The 25,976-nt window shown below is 38.0% G+C and overlaps 1 protein-coding gene across 1 annotated transcript in view; it reads left to right on the top strand.

Annotated features, from left to right (window-relative positions):
* The window catches only part of Rpn8 (regulatory particle non-ATPase 8), a 71,492-nt gene extending 67,278 nt beyond the window's left edge, over window positions 1-4,214 (top strand). Inside the window, exons 7-8 of the mRNA XM_090387881.1 lie at window positions 533-644; window positions 3,816-4,214. Coding sequence (XP_090244007.1) covers window positions 533-644; window positions 3,816-4,127 — 424 coding nt within the window. The 3' untranslated portion in view covers window positions 4,128-4,214. The remainder of the gene's footprint in view (window positions 1-532; window positions 645-3,815) is intronic.
* The last annotated feature ends 21,762 nt before the right edge of the window (window positions 4,215-25,976 follow it).

Below are 25,976 nucleotides of genomic sequence, written 5' to 3'. Positions count from 1 at the left end.
TTTCCAAGTTTGGTGATTTCTCTAGTATCAAATTAATTGCTGTAAATTAAATACTTAAATAAATATAGACAAATTGAAAATTGAAAATCCTTCCCCCCCCCAGTTTAAAGTTAACCTTGGATACTATGTTTATATCCTTTTAAGTTTCATATTATGGGCTTTGAAATGAAATTAATTTAACTGCACTTATAACTGTTATTTTACAGCTGATGACTAGCCTTGCCTATCGTGTTTTCAGGTTCCTTTTTTTTTTATTTATTTCTTTTATTTCCTGTACTATATGTTGGCTCTGTCTGATTTTAAATTATAGCTTTCATTTATCATTTGCCATTTTCTTTACTCTATATGATGTTTATTAAATTTTTATTAATTTTTTTTAGTTACAGAATGTTTTGCATGACCTTTTGAATAAATACTCATATCACTATGTTAAACCATATTGATCTCCTTCCATTTATTCTTGTTCTTTGAAATTTTGTGTATCATTACTAAATATTATACATGTAGCCTAATGTTTGTTATTTTCTTTTAGAGATATTAAAGACACAACCCTTGGCACTTTGTCTCAAAGAATAACCAATCAATTAAGAGGATTGAAAGGCTTACATTCTCAAATTAGTGATATTAAGGATTACTTAGACCAGGTAAGAAAGTGTTCTTAGTCACTTGAGTAAGCTAAAATTATGGGAAGATTGAGTTGTGAGATGTCTTCAGTTATGTATGATATGTATAATAATAGAGCAAAATTATTTTGTTCTGTGAGCAGTTTATAGTTCAAGAGTAAGAATTACATTATGGAATCTACAATAATCCCTCTATCATATACAACTCCACTCAAAACTGGTACAAAGCTTCCTGCTGTTTCATTTTAATTTACTCTCCTGGGAGAAAACTACAATGTATTGCTACAACTGTAAACACTGCAGCTTTCTGATAACGTAAGAAACAGTTTTGTCTACAATGTTCCTGATTGTGTGATGAGTTAGGTTTGTAAAACTAAGTGAAGGGGTCAACTGACTCTTTTGCCTTGGTCCTGCACTACATACAGGAGCAATATTAATGTCTTAATGTTAAAATTTTTGACTCCTTACACATAATTTCCCCCCTCCCCTTTTTTTAATGAATAAAACCCCAACCCAAAATACATTTAGCCACTATAGTGCTTAGTTACATATATGGGTTGAGTGCCAAGAAGTTAAAAGGTATTTGTTGACATTAGACTTGAGGCGCCTCCGTAGCCAGGTGGGAAGGAGCAGCGGTGCGTAGCACACGCTTCTTGATTAGACCGGGGTTCGAGCCCGTCACCACCAAATACGGAGGATGCGGAAAGGTCAGGGAATGACCACCGCATATCCCGGAGCAATATGGCCTTAGTTGCTAATGCTCCTAAAAACCAAATAACAAAACATTAGACTTGAATTTCTGTAGATTATAGTTTTTGGGAAATGCATGAGAAGTAAGATTGTTCCAGAAAACAGAAGTAGAATGTATAAATGAGGAAGAGGAAAAGTTGGATCTGTGAGTTTGGAGTTAGACAGTAAACACATGCAGACATGTTTGAACTGGTTTGAAACAGAATGGGGAGATTTACAGATGCTAATTTAGAACACTGCTCATGTAAATATCTATAGAAAAGACATGCAGCAGAAACTGAACATCTCTGAGACTAAAGTGGAGAGGCTCAGTAAGAGAAGGGTCATTAATTAACCTGACTGACCTCTTGAATGGAGTCAAGAAGCACGAGAGAGATTTTGGGGATGCCACCCCAGACATGGGAACAGTATGCCACGGTAGGGCAGATTTGAGATTTTTGCATACAGAATGAGTAGTTGTTTAGAAGAAAAGTAATGCAGAGAGCAAAAAAGAAAATCCAATTTTTTAGATACAGAGGAAACAATATTTGTGATGTGCTCAAACCCGAGAGAGAGAGAGAGACTAGAAGTTGAGGTGAGAGGACTGAAAAGCTTACAGATTTCTAGACACGGTCATATAAAAATCTGGAAATCAAAGTTAAACATAGGAATAGTAGACTTCTCTTTTGTGAGAAATAAATAAGACAGGACTAAGTTTTAGAAAGAGCAAAGCTAACTAACTTTTCTTTACCCCATTACTGAATTACTTGAAAATCGTTATTTAAGGAATTGGTGCTGGATATTTGAGAAGTTGAGGCTGTTCGTGCCAGCACAGTTTCTTAAATTGGAAGGTAGAATGTAGTGTATCATTAGCAAAATTATGGATAGGATTCTGAGTCAGTGAAAGAAGGGTCATTAATGAACAAAAGGAAAAGTTCAGGAGAAAGAACTAAACCTTGGGATACACCAGTATTACTGGAGAAGTTAGAAGACTGAAAGCCATTTGGGAACTGTCTTCTCACTTGGAATCAACTTGGGAAAAACACTAGGATCAAAAAAAAGTTAAAATAGTAATCCAACCAAATAAAAGAAGAATAGAAATCAATCAGATTGCCCATTTTGCATTTTTGTAATGCCATACAATACAAGGCTGAGAATGACCATGAGAAGAGGCCTGAAGGAGAGACCATCACCTAGTTGTGATCTGAAGTGCCTAGAGGACCAGTAACAGTGACTACTTATTTTGAAGAGTTGTTGATGAGAAAAAGGTCAAGAATGTTTGGCATGTGATTAGAATTGTCTATTATTCTGGTAGGGAAATGAACAAGCTGTGCAAGGTCATTAGTAATTGGAAAAGCCTCGGCATCTTGGCCAGTAGGGTCTGTATAACCAAAAAACTGAAGCTGTCAGGTGTTGTTAACATTAAAATCACCGAAGTAAAATTACCTCACTGTTGGAAGAGCTAGACTGGAGAAAGCTAGTTTCAAAGAAAGAAAATTAGGGTTCTGTGTGATTAGTGGATTTGGGAAAACAATAAAGGCAATAGTTGAATATGACAATGTGACAGAGAGATTTTAAGAAAGAGGAGATTCTAGTTAGCAAATGTCTGACAAGGAATATCAGATTGGACGTATTTGCAAAAGAATACATTATTTTAATTGTGTGAATTTTGTCTTAAAATTATAGTTCTATTATATATATATATATATTCATTTATTTATTTTTTTTTAGATTCCTGCCAAAATTTTATCCGAAAGAATCTAGCAGGGTTTCTAGTAGTGCAGTTAGAATACTTTTTTATTATTAGACTAATTAGTAAAATTAGAATAATTTTTATTATAAGTATGTTTTAATTTAAACCATTTTTAGTGAATCATTGATATATTAAAAAAAGAAAAAACAAGTGATGTTATTTGCACCACCACACTTTAATAAAAAAATTTTAGAAATCAATCAGATTGCCCATTTTGAAAGTTTTACCAATAATAAAATATTAATAGTGTTTAGTTGTATAATTTAATTTTGTTTTGTAATTGGTTATACTGTGTTCATATTTTGTTCAAGACACCTTAATGGTAGAAAACTTTATAAGTTAAAAACAGTATTCTTTCCATAAACTGTTTATCATGTATTTTATTATTTTTTATTATTTTTTTTCTTTTAATTTCAGAGGCTAAGTACCAGGCATTCAATAACCAGCAATTATATTACATTGATTGAATGAATAATAACTATTTCACCCATTTGCACAATCAGTGTCTGATTTAATCATTGCATTTTAGTATAACCTAATGAAGGATTAAAGAAAATGCATATTTGTGCATCTTTTTGTTTTGAGAAGCAGTTTCAAATACTGAATTGAATAAAATCCAATACCTAATAATTTAATAGTAATATTAAAATAAATATTACAAAAATATTCATTAAAGTAAATTTTATAAATTAATAATATGTTCATTGCAGGTAGTATCTGGTAAACTTCCCGTGAATCATGCCATTATATATCACCTTCAAGACATCTTCAATTTATTGCCAGATTCTAAAGTGGAAGAATTTGTGAAATCTCTGTACATCAAAACTAATGATCAGATGTTGGTAGTTTACTTGGCTTCACTTGCACGATCTGTTATAGCTCTTCACAACCTCATCAACAACAAAATCACCAATAGAGATGCAGAAAAGAAAGAAGGCATGAAAAAAGAAGATAGTAAAAAAGAGAAGATTGAAGAGGGAAAAGATGAGAAAGATAAGAAGAAAGAAGTAAAAAGTAGCTGATTTTAAGAAAGCCCCCAGTAGTTAATTTTCTACTGAGTGCTACTTGGTCACTTTTATAGTAAATTTCATAAATTAGTAAATGACTAATTTGTGCATTGTTTTATTTTTATTTAGAAATGCCTATATTTTTAAACTCTGCACCAGTCCGCATAATTCAGACCTAAATTATATATAATCGACAGAAATCAGCAATTACTTGGTAAATAGTTTTCTTGTATTTCAGTTAATTTTTAAAAAATGTTAAAATTTGTGCAATATGCTTAAAAAAGGTTCTGTAACAAAAAAAAAAAAAAAATAGAATTCTTGCTTCCAGTTACCATCTTAATTATGAAGATATAAATTATTTCCATCTTTCAAGTCTGTGGTGTTAGTTTACAAAATTATTCATCAAGAAAGTTATATAGCCATACTCAGGATCACACATGAAATTAAATTTTCTTTTCAAGTCTCCCTTTCTTCCACCTGAAGAAAGCCTGGCCATGTTTTTGTAATGTTATTAATTCTAAGCTTTGAAAAACTTTACATTGCTCAACACACAAAAAAAATGATACTGAGTATGAAATTTGCATGGTATTAATTTCTAATTTAATAGAGGGTCAGTTGAGTCATGGATTTTATATAATAGCAGTGACTCTTCACATAACTTTTCTTTCAAGAAAATTCTAATAACTAGTTTAATTCATGACCTTACAACCACAGAATATATATTTTTCCCATGATTCATTTATTTATATATGAATATTGTTCACAGCATGTTCATACAGCTGTAGTTAATTCCAAAATATCTACTGTAATAATAAATAAATAACCAAACATAATACAGGCAACAGAGATAATGACAAAATTAAAACTATCCTGTGTGCTTAAATTGAAAATCCAGTTTTTCAAACTGCTAAACAAACTTTAGCTATAAGGACGAAGGAAAGTACATTAGATTGAGATAGTAACAGTAAATTTGTGGTGGAAGCACCTGTGGTAGAATGCATTTGGAAGAGATGTGCTGATAGGCAAGTAGGCTGTAGAAATCAGTGAGAGAAAGAAAATAATAGAATTATGCATCCTTTTTTCAACATTATTAAGAATTACTGGACCATTGGTTGCAGCCAACCATGATATATTGGAAACTGGAATGCATAAAACTATTGCAGAAGGTTGCTGTGATGCTGTTGGTAGACGATCTGCCAGTTTTATTATTCTGAAAAATGGAATTTGTTTGGATTTACTCTCATTTTTAAAAAGCTCATCTTTAAATTCTTTTCTCTGTCAGTGGTTATCTGGAAAATACATAGCCTGTGAACCTCCTTCCAAATCTTTGTTTTTATTTGTTTGTTAGCTAGTTCAGATCTTTTAACTCTAGTATACTTTTGGGTTCCCCAGCCAACATCCTTCAAGTGATGGTAATGTCTTCTATAGCTGTGGTCTACATATATATTTTTGCATTGGTAACATAGACCATAGAAAGAACTTATGGATGTGTTTTCATGAGAGCTTTGTAGGATCATAATGTGAATTGAAGAAACTGAAAGAATTGCTAACCCAACTTGATTAAAAGGAACAACAGTTCCTTTTAATCAAGTCTTATAAGAAATGTTTCAAATCTAAGAATGAACTCTCTGGAAATGAAAGGCTCCACTTTACCCAGCTTTGTTACTGGTGAGATGGTTGATAGGGTAGTGAAAGCTTTCTACTATCTGTTTGCTTTTTAAAAATGAGAGTAAATCCAATCAAATTCCATTTTTAGGCCTCCTGATATATAAACATAGAATTTGATTAGTTTCAAGTTCGATTTTAAAGATGTTAGGATGCCTGTTAATAAGATACTGGTGGAAACTCTGAAGACATAGACCATGTTGCCAAGTGGCTAAGCTATTGTCAGTATGGATGCTACTTAGATTAGGCTTCAAATGCAGTTGATTGATGGAATTGGATCATTTTCTTCTCTTCTACCAAATATGAAAATATTGGATGATTGTTTTCTACAGCAACACATTAGAGGCAACCAGAGAAAGTAATACTCTTTATCTGGTTATCAGCAGTGATTATTTGTGCATTAAGAATTTGTAGATAAAGGAATCACTGGCTGGCAGTGATCTCAATGTACTGATATGGGATTTACTTAAAGATATTACTATGATCAGGGGTAAAGGGAGGGGTTTTTGCTTCCGTAAAGGTAACTACAGTGGGACCAACTGATGCTGTTACTGGCAGCAAATTCTAAATGGGAAACATTCAAGGAAGTAATCATGGAAGCTACTAGGCTTTTCATGTATACTTTGATTAAGAAATACTGTTCTATATTTAGGCCTAAATGTATGTCAGATAAACAGAGACTTGTGGCAGAGAAGAAAAATGCATGGGATCCATATAAATACCTGGAAACACAGAAGCCTATGATAGTTATAAGCTAGTGTGTAATCAAGTCACAAAGCAAGTTAGGCAAGTAAAGGCAGATTAACCAGAAATCTTTAGCAAAAGATGCTAAGAAAAACAGCAAGGACTTCTTTAGTTATATAAACTCTAGAAAGAAGAGGATGAATCAGATTGGTCCACTTGATATCAATGGTGCGACTGTTGATGATCCTTCTCAGATAGCAAACAAACAATGAGTATTTTGCATCTACATGCAGACATGAGTTAAGGAAGGAAAATGCCAGAAGTTTATCAAATTGTAATGGGGTGCTTAATATTGGAATAACTGAGAGCAAAGTGGAGGAGAAATTGTTGAAGTTAAACATAAAGGCACCTGGGATGGACTATCCCATTATATTAAAGGAGGTAGCAAAGGAAGTAAGCGAACCCTTAGCCATAATTATGAGAGCATCCTTGGACTCAGAGGAAGTCCCCACGGACTGGAGATGTGCAAATGTATCCCCAATTCACAAAGGGGAGTCTCAGGGTAACACGAGTAATTACAGACCTGTCAGTTTAACTTCTGTTCTGGAGAAAATAATGGAGTCACTGGTTAAAGATGCATTGCAGGATCATCTAGACAAAACTGCAGTAATAATTCAGACACAGCATGGATTTATTAAGGGAAAGCCTTGTCTGACAAATTTGATTGGATGCTATGGTGTGGTTACAGGGGAACTGGATGCAAAAAATAATTTTGATATCATATACATTAAACCCTCAATTTAACGGACCCTGATATAACAGACTTCAGATTTAATGGACCGAACGAATAATAATACAGTAATGTACATATTAATCTCGACCATATTATTTTTTTTAGGTTATACAAAACTTCAGTGTTATTATTAATTAAAATTAATAATAACACTAATCCATTATTGTTATGATAATTACCTACTTTCATTTTTATAATCAAATTCAGTAATTTGTTTTTTATTCTTTCTGAAAAACATGTTCAAAGAGCTGTTTTCCCAGATAACAGATAAGAGCAGGCGGTAACTTGCGAGCTGAACATGACTCGAGACACTAAACTGCAGGTCTACCGACTTGCTTTGTTTCGGTCTGTCTGCCTCAAGCTATCATGGGGTCAGGTTGTATGCAGAGTGTTTCTGTGATTTCTGAATTGTGATTATTTATTAAATAATTTTGCAATCCTTACAATTTAAAATGGCATCAAGTGATAGAGGAGTTAAAAGAAAGCATGTAAACTTAAATGTGGCACAGAAATTAGGGCTAATTGAGAAATTAGAACAAGGCATCTCAGTACCTCGTAAAAAAACAAACTTTCTGATAACCATAAATGAAAGGCCAAATTGCAACAATTTTTTATTGTACAGTACTGTATATTGTATTAAAGCTTTTTTTTTTTTTTTTTTACATTAAGAACAGTAAAAGATGCCCCCCCCCCCCAGGTTACATTCGATTTAATGGACTTTCAGCATTAACGGACTTCCCTTCTCCCTTATTAGTCTGTTAAATCAAGGGTTTACTGTACTTGGATTTCAGGAAAGCTTTTGACACTGTTGCGCATGGAAGACTACTGTACAGATTGGAGCAGTAAGTTATTAAGTTGCTACAATGGATAAAAGGATGGCTGATTGGGAGAAGACTGGTAATCAATGGACACTGCTCTTCGTGGACTAATGCTATTAGTGGAGTCTCCCAAGGTTCAGTGTTGGGCTCATTGTTTTCTGTATTTATCAGTGATATTGATGAAGGTATATCAAGCTTAATGTGCAATTTTAATAATAACACTGATCCATTATTGTTATGATAATTACAATTAGATGATACGAAAGTTGGTAAGGTTGTTAATGACAGTATACTACTGCAACAGAATCTAGAAAAGTTGGGCAGATGAGCTGAGAAGTGTCAACTGAAGTTTAACATTGACAAATGCAAAGCACTGCATATAGGTAGAAGTAACACCAGATAAATGTACCGACTGTGTGGTACTACATTTAGGGTGGTAGAAAATGAAAAGGCTGGAAGTAATTGTGCAGTCAGATATGAATGTTTCTAAGCAGTGCACGCAGTCTGCCAAATAAGCTCATGGGGTATTGTCAATGATATACAGGAATTTTGCTAGTAGGGAAAAGGTGATAATTCCTTTGTATCCTGAATGGTCAGGCCTTACCTTGAGTACTGGTACAGGTCTGGAGGCCCCATTTTAGGAAGGATCTATAGTTCCTTGAGTGAGTACAGAGGAGGGCAACAAGATTGGTGAGGGGAACGAAAGGGTGGTCTTATGAAGAAAGGCTTAAGTTTTGCAAATTGCAGTGTCTGGAAACTACCTGCGAGATGATCTGATTGAGGTGTATAAGGCCTTGAATGGGTTGAGCAGGCTCAGTTCTGATAGGATTCTGCTTTCTCCAATTACAAACCTGAGGAGAGACAAATTCGCATTGAGGAAAGACAGTTGTAGAATAGATGTGTGGAAATTTGCCTTTAGCCAACAGGTGGTTAATTGCTGGAACAAGCCTCCATCTGTCATGGAAGTTGATAGCTTAAATAAATTCAAGGAGGAAGTGGACAAACATTTAGAGGGAATGGTGTGAAATTTTTTTTTTTTTTTTTGGGCCGATGCTACATAAGCTTGCTTTCTTGCATCACAGCCTCGATTACTAAATACTACATCAGGTGGGAGAGGAGACAATAGGTTTCTGTATAAAAAAAAATAAAAGTAAGCTGCAGCCATTATCAATCCACTGCAGGATGGAAGCATCCTCAATGATTCATGTTGAGGGACGAGCATAATTTGGCATGCTGCTCCAGTGCAGGTTGGCAGATTGACCGTATTTAGCAGTCAGGTGCTTGAACCCCTAGTCTACTCAAAGGGCATGTGCTACTGCACTTCTGCTCCTGACCACTTGGCTACGGAGGGTTCTGTATCCTCAGTCCTATCTAATTTTTGACAGAGGGAAATGTTTAATGAATGTGGATTCGACATTGAAACTCCAATAAATAAAGGCTGGAAATGATACTATGCTCGCTCTAAAAATAAAATATTGTTATAGTAATAGCTTTTATTTATTTTTTTTTTGTAACATTGTATTCATGGTTGCGGCTAATTTACATGCTTCAAAAGCCGTAAATAGAAATTTACACTTAAAATGTGTTCTGGTCGATATTACTGTAAGAACTGCAAAAATAAAATATGTTCATAGTGACAGTGGTTTGTATTTTTAAAGTGATGCAAAACTGAATTTGAGAAATGTAAAATTTTATTTAATGCATACCATTTCATCAGTTTTCAGAAAAAAAATAATTGCCTGCTGACCATTTGACACGAATAGCTTATTTTTAATGGTTTGTTTCCTTCCGCTTTACAGCGTAAACAGGTAGATTAGGAAGGCACATGGCATTCTGTCTATAATTATAGGACTTTTGCAAGTTGAGAGAAGGATGTCATGTTCTTCCCTCCCCCCCTCTGTATAAGATGATGGTGAAGCTGCATTTTGTATTCAAGTCTGGAGGCTGCACCTAAAAAAGAATGTGCTTTTAGAGAAGGAAGACCAGATCAATTCAGGGACACTAATCAGCGTATTAATGAACAGTGGGTTAGAAAGCACAGTCTGCAGAGCTTGATAACTAGGCATCTTTAAGTAGGGCTTTGATTGGGTCTTTGAGGCCTTCAGGGGATTTAGTAAATGATGTATACGAAGTCGGTAAAGTGAGCGAGGAAGAGATATATTTTCACTTGTAGAGAACAAGAACAAACATAAAACCTCAGATGGCAACAGGAGGCTGGATCTTTACCTCTGGGTTGTTTGTTGTAGATAATCGTAATGTGAGGAATAGTTCGTGGCCTGAGCATGAAAGGGCGATCATACAGTGTTAAAAATTTTTGTACTTAATGTAATAACATTTAAAATAGTAATTCACCAAGTTTGAGGCAGTTTCAATAACATCTTTTTTTTTTAAGTTTATAGGTCGTCCAGTCAAAGTTTGTGGAAAGGGACAGAATCAGTCACTGTACAGTCATCCAGTAATTGAGAGAAAAGAACTAACACTAGAGGCAATTTGTGAGTATAGGGTTACAACACTTGGGGAGGGTACCCCCTTCCTATTTCATGGTTAAGAAGTGGGCAGCAGAATTTAAATAATCGAGGAATAGCCTAGAAGATGGTCCACATTGTGGAAGACCGACAACATTCATCGCATTGACAGTGTGCATGATCTGGTGATGAGTGACATTTTGGGAATCATTTGAATTTTTGTTCTTTGCATTGTTTTCAAGCAGATTTTATTTGCAAGTTTTTTTTTTTTTTTTTTTAGTATGAACTAGACGTGGGTCCAACAATATCAGCCGGAGACAAAGGAGCAGTCCAGACTAAATTGGACTGCTCTCTTTTCCAAAGAAGGTAACAGCATCTATTTTTTGGGTTGCTAACAGAAAAAGGCCAAGCAGTCATAGGAGCATATGCAGACCTTGTGAGGCATTTACATGAAAACATCAAAGACAAATGCTGAGTAACAACAAAGGAATCATTGTTCCACCAGAACAATGCACCTGCTCACAATTCTCATTGCCATGGCTGCATGAGCACAGCTTAGAAATCTTGGACCACCTCCCATATTTACCAGATCTAGTACCATCGGATTTCACCCATTTCCTAATTTGAAAAAATACCTGGCTGACATCCATTTTCCCACCGACAGTGTTATCATTGCTGCACTGGATGCATTGCTTGAGGCCCAAAGAAAACTTTCTTTTCAGCTGGAATCAGTGCATTACAGCATCAGTGGCAAAAGTATATTGACACCAAAGAGAAACATGTTGAAAAAAAAACATGTTACTAGACTCCTCAGATAGGTCGCAGACTTTTCAAATGCCCCTTGTGAATTATCTGCCAGGTGGTTGAGGCAGAGTTTTGTTAAGTTCAAAGGAGAACTGGATAATCGCTTCTTGGTAATGAGTAAAGTATGACCTTTTTGCCAATTTCTCCTTCCTCCCCGCCCCCTTTTTTTGGTAGATAATACAAAAAGTCACTTCCTTGTATCATTTAGCCATTCGAGTATTAACTGCAAGTCTGCAGTTGTACAGAAGATAGCACGTTGCTGCTGCAAATATCTTATTCTGCTTATCCCACAGGTGCTCACTCAAGTTTATCTGGTGACTGAGCAGACCATTGAAGTATGGTAGTCATCCCTATACTCCTAGAACTTCCTAAATGATCTGTGCTTTGTAGCATGGTGCATTATTCTGCTGGAAACAACCATTACCAAATGGATAAACTGATCATGCAAATGTACCTGGTTGGCTCGATCTATAACCACTTGTGAATCCAGCAACAATACACATATGCAAACCTTTTAAATATATAGAGCAGAGGTAGACAACCTTTTCCTGCATAATGAATTTCTTTCCACCAGGGATATTTCCATTAATTTCCACATGAATATTTTCGGAAATTCAAACATTTTCTTAAAAAGTACAAAAAGCAAAACATTGCTTTTTGTACTTTTTAAAAGCTTCATTTTGTGCCGGAATGGTAAACAAAACACTATAATTTTTAAATTTCTTAGAAATTTAAGCCATTGTCAAGAATAAATTATAAGCGTTAGTCAATTCGAAATTCCATATCAACATTGGTGCTCGATGTAAATACATTTGGTTGTTACTTTTTTCCAAGTTGATGCACTTTTTAAAAGCATTCTATTCAGTAAACTGAAATTTGTTGGGTTCAGCCCAATTTTTAGGTTGCTTTATAGATTTCATCTTTGAATTCGCCCCTTCTCACCGAATTTGTGATCAGTTAAAATATTGCAAACATTTAAGGGAACAAATTTTGACATGAACACATCTTTAAATTCGGTCCGGTATAGGGGGGGGGGGGTCTCTACGAAAACTCTAGCGACCAAAAAACTGGCAAGATTTGTCGCGCTTATATCTCGTAAACTAAAACTATAAATGATAATATAATGATTTAAATTTTGTTGGATAGAGGGTTTGTGTACGTATCTAAAATGGTGGGTAGTGGGGGGAAGGATAGTGCTTGCACGTGAACACTGAAAATGGCTACGCCGCTCGGCGTTTGGGCAGTGTGACTGGATTGCAAAGAGATAGGACGTTGAAATTGGTGTCGATTTGTAGAGAATAACAGGATCTGCAATATTATTTAGCAATAATCGATAAAATAAAATTTGTAAAGTTATAAGCCGATAAGTGTGCTGAATTCAAGAAAATTTACATAATGTCGAGAAAATTGCAAAGTAAATATGAACAGAAATGTAAGAAATGTACAAATCTGTATATCATTGGGAAAAAAAATTTCAAAAGTTCAGCTTGAAATACATTTATACATCGCCCACTACTCTGGGCAACACTTGTATAGCTTTAACCTTTGTAAGAAATGTCTATGTAAATACTATGCCATATGTATCTTACTTCTATCATCGGCCTTTGATAAATAAAATTATACTTCACTTATAACCACCAAGACTATTCATTTACATCTTACCCTGCCTGTAATAACAGAAAGACGGATTCAATCCTTAAACGATTGCGGTTGTGCCTCCGTACACAACCCACCACAATTTTTTTTATTTGGTGCATAATTTAAGTATTTCCATTGTTTGGTGCACGTAACTCATAGCCTCTAATACACAGTTTGCAGAACATTCAATTTTTAGTAATTGCTCTGCAATAGGCAGAACGAGTTAAGCTCAGGAGCACAGATTTTGAGAAGTGGAGAAATACCATCAGGAATTGGCATTCCCTTGGCATCAAGACTTCAAAATTCTTCTGATATACTTTTGACAGAAGACCACAAGAGGCATTGAATAGATGGTACTGGGAATGGTAGGAGGAGGTTTGCCAACATAAAAACACGAATTAGAAGAAAAGTAGGATGCTAGCAGGTCAGCTTTATCTTTGACTGAAATAGCAATAGAACCATCCCGGGTTTGACAGGCGGGAATAGAAAAGGGCAAAAGTTGTGGCCAATAGCTTTGGCATGAGACCAGAATGCTTAATTACCATTTGAACAAGAAAAGTTTTCTTCTCTTAGCCTGTTTGAAATCTAGTTTGGACTTGTTAATAACTGCTTTACAATTGTGAACTTTGGTGTGGGCAGAAATAAACCAGGAGATGTGGATGCAAACCAATTGCAATATGCAACATTCTGATCTTGAACAGCCTTAGCACATTTAATGGAAAACTGAGATTTTAGATAAGGAAGAGATTTTAATGTGGAATAAAGGATTTCATCCCTACTCGAATAATAATTTTACTGATGATCTCAGCAAACGACATCAGATTTGAAGCAGTAATCCGACCAAGGATGGCGCCTCCATAGCCAGGTGGGGAGGAGCAGCAGTGCGTAGTACACGCTTCTTGATTAAACCGGGGTTCGAGCCCGTGACCACCAAATACGGAGGATGCGGAAAGGTCAGGGAATGACCACCGCATATCCCCGGAGCAATATGGCCTTAGTTGCTAATGCTCCTAAAAACCAAATAACAAACAAACCGACCAAGGAAATGAGAAAAATAAATCACATATTATCCCATTTTGCATCCTTGTAATGCCAAACACGGGGTTGAGATTGACTACAAGAGAAAGGCTCCATTGTAGAAGAGACCAAGTTGTGATCTGAGATGCCCAGAAGATCACTCACTTTTTGTGTACTGAGTAGCGTTCTTTGTGAGAAAAAGATAAAGCTTGTTTGCTGTGTGGTTAGAATTGTCTGGTATTCTGGTAGGGAAATGAACAATCTATGGGAGTTCATTAGTAATTGCAAAAGCCTCAGCATATTGACCACCTGGTTCCCTCTGACTAGAAAATGAAAGCTGGTTATGAACAGTGAAGTCAAAGAGTTCCAAGGGATTAATGGAGTTGGGAGAATGATAAAGGCAACAGATGAATTTGACCGAATGTGGTAGAGATTTTTAGCCAGAGATCAAAAAGAGGAGATTCAAAATCACTGGCAGGGAATATCAGTGGACATATGCACAAGTACCACCTCTGAAGCAAACTGAATCATACAGCAAATGATTATAACAACGGACATCAACATGTGGTTGTATCAATCGATAATTGGAATTCTGTCAGAAAAGGTTTGTGGGGTTTGGCAGGCTATGTGAAAATGGAAAACATTGAGATTGGAGCTGATCCCACAGTTGTGGAATGAATAAATGAAGTGTGGGAAGTTTAGATCTTTCCACAGATAAGTTTGTTCTAATAGTTTGTGGGGAGGACATGAAGTAATGAAATTTTTGGATATGGTGTACACATTGCAAAAATATGCCCAGCTCCTTGACAATTTCCTCCGCATACATTCCACTCAGACTCCAATCGCTACCTAACAGTAGAGGCAACGATATACACTAGCTGATGAAGTCAAGAGAGTTACCAATAGGTTGGGTCTGGAAAACTCTAGCGGCCAGCCTGCAAACACTTTTAGAGCTGTACCTTCAAAATATAAGGAATTGGATCTCGTCATGACGTCCATAACCTCAAAAGACATCATTAAACTGCATCATGGAAGCATTGAGAGGGGATTTGTTGGAGCTTTGCTCTGGAAACTAAACATGGGTTCCACTCTTTCAAGCCTCCAATAAGCAAAGTGGTGGTATTGCACCAATTGATGAAAAGTGACTCATCAACTGGTACAATCACCTACCATATAGTATTGCCTAGTAACACAGAGGGGCATCATTCCTCCATGTGGTGCGGCTGCCACATCTCGACCATTGCTTACATTGAGTTGCACCTGGGTGGTCACCTCCAGTATACTAGGTGCTGTATTTCAATACTTGCACATGGGTGTTATACCCAGAGTTACTAACAGTCTCCTCATCTTGAAGGTACAAGTAGATCATTTAGCTGTCATAGACCAACTGGACTTTGCCAAAATTTGGTCCTCTTGTTTTGAGTGTAAAAACAGTGAATCCATAAACTCATCCTACCAGATGTAAGCCCTCAACAGCAGTACTGGTTATACCTGAATATCAGTTCTAGTATTACCAGGTTCTGGTATAACCAGGGTAGCACTGGCTGGTTACACATGAATATAAGTTCCATTAGCATTTTAAAATCGTAGGTAGCAAGTCTGATTAGACATATCTGAATGTGTGTGACAGCCTCAAGAACGAAAGTAGGAAATAAATCCCCATTCTGCAAAATCAAATGCCTCTCCTGATATAAATATAGGATCATGGGTTAGCAATACAAGATAACTAAATGCAACAACAGACAGAAAAATATCGCAATGCAAAAAACCTTGGTAGAGATTATCAGGATGATTTTATCATTCGCTCACGAGAAGTCAAAGTTGGGGAATACAATTTTTCTGGAAATGAAGAACGGAAGACAATTCTCCACAAGTAGACGATTTCGCAGAAGACATATCCGGGAAATTGCTGGAAGATTAAATTAGAACCAGTGAGATGTTTGAAGTTCAGATGTTCTGGTTAAAACCAAAAAAAATAAATAAATAACTGCTGTCCTCTTCTTGAAAATGGTAATACAGAAATTATCGAAACAAAGTTTAATTCATTTAAAATTAAATTATGTTCATCGCTAAGAAACAAAGGACTTGTTTGCAACAAGGGTCACTCTTTGCATATAATATGGATAAGAATTCAGGACAAGATTTGCCTTCTGTGCACCAAAAGTTACAATGGTCAGCATCAGAAGTGCCACTCTCAATTATCGTAGGTTGAAAAGAAAAAAGGAATAAAAGGCTAAAACATTTAGTATATTCTCGAATGCGGCAGGTAGTAATTCTGTTGTACAGTACTTCATTCCATCATTTTCCAAATATTAACTAAGTAAGACCGTATTCTTGTTTTCAACTTTAATAATTGGTAGAACGATTTAAGTCAATTCTGTAAATTATCATTAGCATTAGCATTAGTAGAAGCATTTGATGCAAGAAAGCAAGTTTATGCAGCATCAGCCAAAAAAAAAGAAAAAAAAAAAAAAACCTACTTCCACTTCACCCCTCTGTTCGTTCAAAATACCTGTCCAGCTGAGCCTTAAACTTATTTAGGCTATCAACCTCCACCACAAGGGATGGAAGTCTGTTCCACCAACCAACCACCCGCTGGCTAAAGGCAAATTTCCGCACGTCTATCCTACATCTGTCTTTCCTCAATTTGAATTTATGCCCTCTCAGGTGATTTTTCTGAGCTAGAGGAAGAATCCCATCAGCATTGAGCATGCTTAAACCATTCAAGGCTTTATACACCTCTATCAGATCACCTCGCTGGTACCTAGTCTCCAGACACTGTAATTTGCAAAACTTAAGCCTTTCTTCGTAAGAGCACCCCTTTGTTCCATTCACTAATCTTGTTGCCCTTCTCTGTACTCGTTCCAGCAGCTCTACATCCTTCTTGAAATGAGTCCTCCAGACCTGTATACAGTACTCTAGCTGTGGTCTGACCATTGCCTTATACAATGGAATAATCACCTCCTTATCCCTGCTGGAAAAATTCCTGTATATCATTGACAATACTCCATGAGCTACTCTTGCAGCCCGTCTGCACTGCTCAGAGAACTTCATATCTGCCTGCACAACCACCCCCAAGTCCCTTTCATTCTCTACCACTGTCAGTGTAGTACCACAGAGTTGATACGTTGCTCTGGGGTTGCTGTTTCCCATGTGTAGTACTTTACATTTGTCAATGTTAAACTTCATTTGCCACCTCTCAGCCCATCTGCTCAACCTTTCCAGATCCTGTTGCAGCAGCATAGTGTCAGTAGTGTCCTTGATATACCATCATCAATATCATTTATAAATACAGAAAACAATAATGGACCCAACACTGAGTCCTGAGGGACTCCACTAATAACATTAGTCCACGATGAGCAGTGTCCATTGATTACCACTCTCTGTCTTCTCCCCCTCAACCATCCCTTTATCCATAGCAGCAATTTGCCTCCAATGTCACACTGCTCCAATTTGTGTAGCAGTCTTCCATGTGCAACAGTATCAAAAGCCTTTCTAAGATCCAAGTATATAATATCAAAGTTATTCCCTGCATCCAGTTCTTTTGTGACTGCATCATAGTATCCAATCAAGTTGGTCAGGCAAGACTTCCCCTTAACAAAACCATGCTGTGTCTGAGCTATAACTGAAGTCTTGTCTAAATGATCCTGCAGTGCTTCTTTAACCAGTGCCTCCATTAATTTTCCTGGAACAGAAGTTAAGCTCACAGGTCTATAATTACTTGTGTCAGCCTTTGATCCTCCTTTGTGAATTGGGATCACATTTGCACATTTCCAGTCTATGGGTACCTCCCCTGAGTCCAAGGGAGCTCTCATAATTAAGGCTAAGGGTTTGCTTACTTCCTTTGCTGCCTCCTTTAATATAACTGGATAGATCCCATCCACCCCGGGTGCCTTTCTTGTGTTTATCTTCAACAGTTTCTCCTCCACTTTACTCCCAGTTATTTCAAGATTCTGTAGCTTACTGCTAGAGTTGAATACACCTCTGGCATTCCCCTTGCTGAATAACTCCTCATGTGTGAATGTCGATGCAAAATATTCATTTAGTTTGTTAGCTACCTGAGCAGGATCATCAACAGTTGACCCATCAATATCAAGTGGACCAATCTGATTCATCCCCTTCCTTCTAGAGTTTACATAAGTAAAGAACTCTTTGCTGTTTTTCTTTGCATCCCTTGCCAAGGATTTCTCGTAATCTGCCTTCGCCTGCCTAACCTCCTTTGTAACTTGGTTGCATATCAACTTGTATCTATCATAGGCTTCTGTGTCATGTGTTAATTTGTAAGTATCCCATGCATTTTTCTTCTCTGCCATATGCCTCATTAGTTCATCTGACATCCACTTAGGCCTGAACCTTGAACAATATTTCTTAGTTGGTATGTAAAGCCTAGGCTTCCAAGATAAGTTCTTTGAATGCCTCCCATTTTGAATTTGCTGTTGGTAACATCATCAGTTGGTCCCACTGTATAGAATTTAAATACTGTCTCAGTCCATCGTAGTCGCCTTTACGGAAGCAATAACCCTTCCCTTTACCCCTAATGGTAGTTACCTCTTTGAGTAAATCCCACTTCAGCACACTGTGATCACTGCCACCTAGTGGTAAATATTAAAAACAATGTTTTTTCTCAAATAAGAGCTCAGCATAAACTTCCAAATTAAGTAGAACATTGCCTGCGATAACTTGGCAGCCCCCTCGTGGTTGTTATTTTTATTGTTGTAGGATTTTAGGAGCATCAGCGACTAAGACCCTATTGTTCTGTGTACAGTGTCTAAAATTGCGTTCGTTCTGAGTTCGATTTTCTGTTTGCTGTAGAAAAAAAAACTGATTTCTGGGAGAAAAATATACGCAAACTATACAGAGGAGTGTCGTTAAAATTGCTGATGTGCTTAAAAACCAAGCAACAACCAACCAACTTGTGTAGCTAACGTCGACACAGACGAATATGTTCACTTAAACTAACATTAATTGCTGAGCTCTCTCAGGATGATGTTGAGTCACTGCCCTATTAGTTCTTGTGACCACTCACTAGTCCAGTTATGACTGGAATAATGACTGCATTATATAAGAGATTAAGGGCTCTACTTTCAAGCCTCAGATATAGGCTATCATAGCAAACACGTTTTAATCTTGACGTAGCCTATATGTTGTGAGAAAGCAAGTTTCCTGTCTACGAGTATTCCGATTGTTCATTTTATTTGATTATTAGCGGATGTATAAACAAATGCCATTTCGGGAACATTGACTTCTCTTGAGAAATCTTCAAACGATTTACTGGAGACAGCATGAAGCTGTTGTCACATTCTGTTGGTACTAAACAGGGTCGCCGCAAGTGGGTAGGCGAGGTAAGCGTCGCTTACTGGCGGAAGTTCAGGAGGGCACCAAAATATTTTTGACATATACAAGTCGTACATATACTTAAAGTCGTTTATACATATACTTATTTAAAACGAAATTTTCTATTTAGCGATATTCTGCAGGAAAAGAAAAGAATCCTTACCTTTCTAATCTCTAATTGGTAACAGGACTAGAGCTCAGCCGATGTTGGATCTGTTACCAGAGAATATTTCCTAACAGTCAAAGAATTTCTTAAGACGGATTCCCTCTAGGTGTCACCTAATCTTTATAGCATGTTCTTGCTTACAGAACATGGTAGCTTGAACTCCTAACTTTTCAAGTTTGGCATATCAACAACTTATTTGTGTCAATGTGGGGCTGAGGAAACACCAGACCATGTCTTCTATGATTGTCCCACGTATTCTGATCTTACATTGGATCTGGAGGTTAAATTTTAAAAATTTTCTTCTCGGAGCAAAATGACCTTAGTTTAATCACAACAACTTTGTTGTCTTCAATTCTTTTGCAGGCCGAGCTTTTAAAAGAAGATATTCATTGGCCCCTGCACAGTAATGCGTTAGTTATGTGTTTGATTGATCTATGTGGCTGTCATTGTAAACCAACAACTCAGATTTGTATAGTTGTAAAGTTTCTTTATATCTCATGAACTTTTAAATTTTGGAAGACGTGAGATATCTCTCTCTCTCTCTCTCTCTCTCTCTGCGAACTTTCACTGTGGAAGTCGTTGAGTAAACTTTGATTGTCAACTGCACAAATTGTTTTGGGTTTACCTTTTGGTGTACATATTGTGTGTGATGATTATTATATTATTGTTTATAAATTAATTTTATTGTTTTGTTACTTTTAATAACATCTTTTCTTTAATCAGAAAAACCCTGATTTAATTTAAGTTACATACATTGTACACTTTTATGTTGTGTTTAATCTCACGTATGAGTTGTTTTGACTAGATTCTAAAGATCGTTCTAGTCTTAACTGCTTAATTTGTGTTTATTACCATGATCTGTAGATGTTGTTTAGATTTGAATATTGCACTACTCATCTTTCCGCAACTGTGATGCTTTAATTTATTATTTTGTAGTGTATAGTCTGTGCTAAATTGTGCACTGCGTACTATAATGGGTTTTTTGTTACTTGATGCCTTGTTGCAATTGAGTTGTTGTCTATAATCTGATGAAATAGAATCTGTATTACTTAACTGAAGTTTAAAGATTTTAGTTGTATCTATTAGGTATTGCCTCTGGCACTTGAATGTTCGTTAATAACTTAAAATTTTATCAGTGCTTCGAAAGTTCTTAACACTGTTGTATATACTGCTTGGATTGATATTGGAAGTTGAATGTTTCTGTGTTAACTTAATTTAATTTTGTATAGATTTATTATTATTATTATTATTATATTATTTCTCCCTGATTGGGGATTCCACCTCGTGACGGGTATTGCTACCAAATACACAGGGTGGTTGTTGTTATGTCTGGTGTTACTGTTGGTCGAGGAACTCTCTGACTGTCCTACAGGTGTTCAGGATTGCGACTTTCTGGAGTTCCTTGTAGGTGTTCGCTGGGAGACTTATTGCTTCTAGGCTGTTATGTAGGGCCATTGGCACCATACCTGTGGTTATTATTATTATTATTATTGTTGTTGCTCTTATATTATTCCTCCCTGATTGGGGGATTCCACACCGTGACGAGTAGTGCTACCAAGTACACAGGGTGGTTGTTATGTCTGGTGTTACTGTTGGTCGGGGAAATCTCTGACTATCCTACAGGTGTTCAGGATTGCGACTTTCTGGAGTTACTTGTACGTGTTCTCTAGGAGACCTATTGCTCCTAGGCTGCTATGTAGAGTCTTTGGAACCATACCGGTGGTTAACACGATGATCGGGATGGTCGATACTTCTTGCATTTGCCACATCTCCTTGACCTCATATCTGAGGTTCGTGCACTTCCTAATTTTTTCCTCGTGGGTTTTCTGGACATTGCTAGTGTTCGGCACCGCTATGTCAATCAGGTAGGTAGCCTTTTCCATCTTGTCCACAAGGGTTATGTCCGATCTGTTGTGCGGGATGGTCTTATACGCTATTATGGCGCGGTCCCAGTGCAGCTTGTGGGTTCGGGTCTCTAGTACTGCCTGGGGTTCGTACTAGTAGTATGATACACTTTCTTTGGTCAACTGGTATTTCCTCACTAGCTTTTGATGTATTATCCTGGCTACCTGGTCGTGTCTATGAGTGTACTGTCTGGGTGATCACCTTGCACCCCGCAGTGATGAGTTGGATCGTTTCTGAGGCCAGGTGGCATCGTCGACATGTGTCGTCTGATATTCTGGGATCCTTTGCGATGTATTTTCTATAGTGTCTGGTGTTGATTATCTGGTCTTGGATGGCCAGCATGAATCCTTCAGTCTCGGGGAAGAGCGTCCCGCTTGTGAGCCATGCATTGGAAGCAATGTTATCGATGTGATCTTGATGGAGGTTATTGTAGTGTCTGCCATGGAGTGTCTTCTTTGCCCATCTTTCTAACTTCGTTTCTTGTGCCGCCTGGGCGGGAAGGGGCTCCTCGCTTAGGCTGAGTGGGTTATACCACTTATCTATCTTCCTTATGGCCTGGTGGAATGGTGATGTGTTGTTCTCGAAGTAATCCTTCAGGTGAATTATCGCTGTTTCCTGTTGCTCTATCAGGTCTATCACGCCACTTCTTTCCCTCTTTCCGAGCTATTGTTAGTCTCTCCACTGCTGACTTCGTGTGGTGTTGGCGGCTCTTGGTCATCATTGTCCTTGTCTTTCGCATGATATCTTCTAGCTCGGTGTTAGTCCAGTCTATGACCACGAAGGTGTATGTTAGTATTGGTGCAGTGTGTGGGTCTTGCATTTGTCTAGACCAAATTCCATCCTGATGTCCTTGCTGAATTCTTCGGTGATCCGGAGTAGTTGCCGGAGTTGCTTCTCGGTTGCCGCGTAAAGCTTGATGGCATCGATATACATCAGATGGGTGAGGGTGTATAGGTTCTTTCTTCCTTCTTTGAGGTTAAATCCATACTTGCTGCCGTTAAGCATGGTGGATAGCGGGTTGAGTGCTAGACAGAACCACAGTGGGCTCAGAGCATCTCCCTTAAAGGTTCCTCTTCTAATGGGGATTGGCCTGGTTGTGATATTCTCGACCTTAATGGTGGTACTCCAATTCGCCATTGTTGCTCCTAGGAAGTTTGTCACTATCGGATTGACCTTGTAGATCTTCAGGGTCTCCATTAGCCAGCTATGAGGTACGGAGTCGAAGGCCTTGCGGTAATCGATGTAGGCGGTGTATAGGTTGCGGTGCTTCTTGTAGGCTTGCTCCATAACTGCGGCATCTATGGTTAATTACTCCTTGCATCCTTTGCTCCTCCGCTTGCATCCTTTCTGTTATTCGACCATTATGGTCTGACTCCCTAAGTGATATGATTTCTTCTTGGTTATGCAGCTAGTCAGGATCTTGTACATCGTTGGGAGGCAGGTGATTGGCCTGTATTTCGCCGGGTTTCTTGTATCTTCGTCTTTAGGCTTCAGTTATGTGACTCCTTCTGTAAGAAACTTCGGGATTGTCGCCGGGTGCCTTATCATTCGAGTGAACTTCTCTGGTAGGTGCTTTGTGTGCAGGTGAGCTTGTACCAGTAGTTGTGGATGTTATCAATTCCTGGGGTTCACCAGTTCTGGGTGTTCCTGATCAACTGTTTTACTTCTTCTCGAATCTCCTACTCTCTCATCAGTGTGTCCATGTATTCTCCTATTCTCTGATTTCTGGTCTCATGTATGTTCTTGGTTTGCTACCGTTCTACTTCTAGCCAGGGTGCTCTGCTGTTATGTCTTACTTCACTGCTCCAGATATTTCCCCAGAACTCTTCAATCGTCTTCTTCTCGGGTGATCTGTTTCCTGCTCTCTCATCTTCACCCAGTTTCCTGTAGAAGGCTCTTTGGTCGTCATCGAAGATTCGGTTGTTTATTTTCCTCTTGGAGCTCTCTTTGTATCTGTGCTGTCTCTTGCTGAATGCGACGAGGTTCTGCTTCAGTGTGTCCATGTATTCTCCTATTCTCTGATTTCTGGTCTCATGTTTGCTGTGGACGCTGTCTCTCTTGAGGATGCTCTTCACCTTTCCAATCAATTTCTTACTTCTATTACCCTATTGGTACTGGGTGAACTGAGCTATCTTGACTCTTAATTCGTCTATCTTCTGCTGCTGGTTTCTCGTATCTTTTCCATTAATCCTAGTGCTGCTATGGCAGCACAGTATATGGCTGTGTGGATAGCCTCCAGCGTTGCACCATTGTTGTCAAGGTAATGTGGCATTATTTGCAGATTGAGGTGGTCTGTTACTCTCCACAGAATTTTATTTGGTCTCTGTTTAGTATCACGTGGTTTCTTGTGGGGTCTATTCCTCCTAATTCTGTTAGGACCTTCTTCCACTCGTCTTCTATTCTGCATATCATGACTTCGTCTCTTTCCACTTCAGCTACTCTGGGTTATATTTCTTGCTGTTCCTCCTTTTGTTCCATGGTATGATGTTCCTCCTCTGGTTCCATATTGACCATATTCTTTGTGCTTTGTTGTTGAGCGCTGACATCCTGCTTGATTTTTTCCAAGATGGCAGGAGCTATTAGGTTCTTTGTGACGATGAAGCTGTTCACCGAACAGCTAATCGATGTTCGGTGATCTGAATATGAAGGTAATCCGGATATGACCTGATATCCGGGTATCGTATTCGGTGACCTAAATATCTGGGTGTCGTATTCGGTGATCTAAATATCCGGGTATCGTATTCCGTGACCTAAATATCCGGGTGTCGTATTCGGTGACCTAAACATCCGGGTATCGTATTCGGTGTCCTAAATATCCGGGTATCGTTCCAACCACTTGGTATGTAGTCGCGACCTGTACATTTTCATATCGGTCCTAAGCCTGGTTATTTCATAATATGCTCGCATGATGTACATATTCATTTCAATGCTCCATTTCATACGTTAGCGTTTTCTTTCTTCCTGGGTGGTCACTAGCGCAGGAAGCACGTCCAGTTGGTGGACCTGGATGGTCTTGCCCTTCTCTTGTGGTAGCCTTACGGGGGATAGTGCCACTTGCTCCACTGTCTTGCTCTGGAGACAGTCTCCAAGTTTTCGAACCGACCCCTCTACCTAAGGCCTGAACGTGAGTGACTTTATCCTGCGCCACACTCGATGCAGTATGAATAATATTTCTCTACGACATCATCTATCTATGGAGGTGTTTATTTTTTAGTTCTCGTGAGGGACACCAGATAGACCACCATCTGCCTCAGCCATCACTCCTACCTTCGGGAAGGTAAGTCCAATGGGGAAACTTTCGCGATGTTTTTTTTTATTAGCATTTAATGTTATTATATCGGTCTTCCAGTGTAAAAACAGCGTTCACTTCCACCAAGGCGGGATTCGAACCCGGGTCCATCAGGCTGGTACTCGTGTCTTAACCACTGGGCCATCGTGCCATTTTATTTCAATATGGCGCGAGCTATATGGTGCAAGGAAGCCTGAGGCTTATGCTGCACCAGCCAAAAAGAAATTCCCGAGGTACCTTAAGAGAGAGAGAAGTATAAAGGAATGACCAAGAAAGAGAAGAATGATGATATCCAGTTCAGGACCTGGGTGTGCCAAGCCCATACTCATCAGATGTGAGCCCCTGGGGTTATGATATGCTGTAGAAATCAATTCTTTTATACATTGGTGTGTAAAAGCTTTTGTTAATGATTTAAGTTTAAACTTAAATGTTTAAAATTTGCTAATGTTATGGTGTTTTATGGTTTAAAATGCTTATAATCTCACAGTGTATATATAACATGATCTTGCTTTTCTGTACAGCTGTTTTAATGTTAAAATGTATATTAATTTTCTTTTTAAATCTGGAATGAAACTTCTGGAATGAAGTTTTTGTAAACTGCTGGAGATGTTTTCACTCTCGCATTCTTTCTTGCTTTATTCTTACATTTTCTCTTCTTTCTGATTCCTGCCGGACCCTCTGTTGGTCTTCCACTTTACTTTCTTTCCAACCCCGTCCAGTTCCAGTTCCCTACTTCTCCTGTCTAATCCTCCTCCTTTTCCTCTATGTCCATCTACTCAGGTTTTCCTGGGTTGATGTAGCATGATGCAGTAGATCCTGGCTGCCTCCACGTGGCAGTGATGGGGGGGTGGGGGGTGGACGTGATGACCAGGTGTTGCCACTTCCCACCTGCTAAAAACCAGGTACCGACCGGCCGAGAACATAACAACAGAACGCGTTATAACAATTACACAACCAACACACTACATACAAATGGCCGGTTTTGGCGTAAGCTTCAACACAAGAAGTACAATAGCGGCTAATGGGGGGAAACCCTGAGGCCCGCCACAACAACAACACATAAATATCCCTGTGGTAGATGACTTTCATCAACCGGTGAAATACCACCACTTTGCTTATTGGAGGCTTGAAGTGGTGAAACTCATGTTTAGTCTCTAGAGCAAAGTTTCCGGCATCCCCCCCCCATACTTCTCCTTCAGCCCATGCACGGTACTAAGTACTATAGGTTTCGATACCTTTTGTGTTTGGGGTTTTCATAAAAAAAAAATTACATTTAAAATAGTTTC

This window comes from Mastigoproctus giganteus, chromosome 13, assembly GCF_048544385.1.
Source record: "Mastigoproctus giganteus isolate SK-2022 chromosome 13, ASM4854438v1, whole genome shotgun sequence".
Classification (NCBI taxonomy): domain Eukaryota; kingdom Metazoa; phylum Arthropoda; class Arachnida; order Uropygi; family Thelyphonidae; genus Mastigoproctus; species Mastigoproctus giganteus.
The sequence above is the reverse complement of the archived record's forward strand: the minus strand, read 5'-3'. Positions and strand labels throughout refer to the sequence as shown.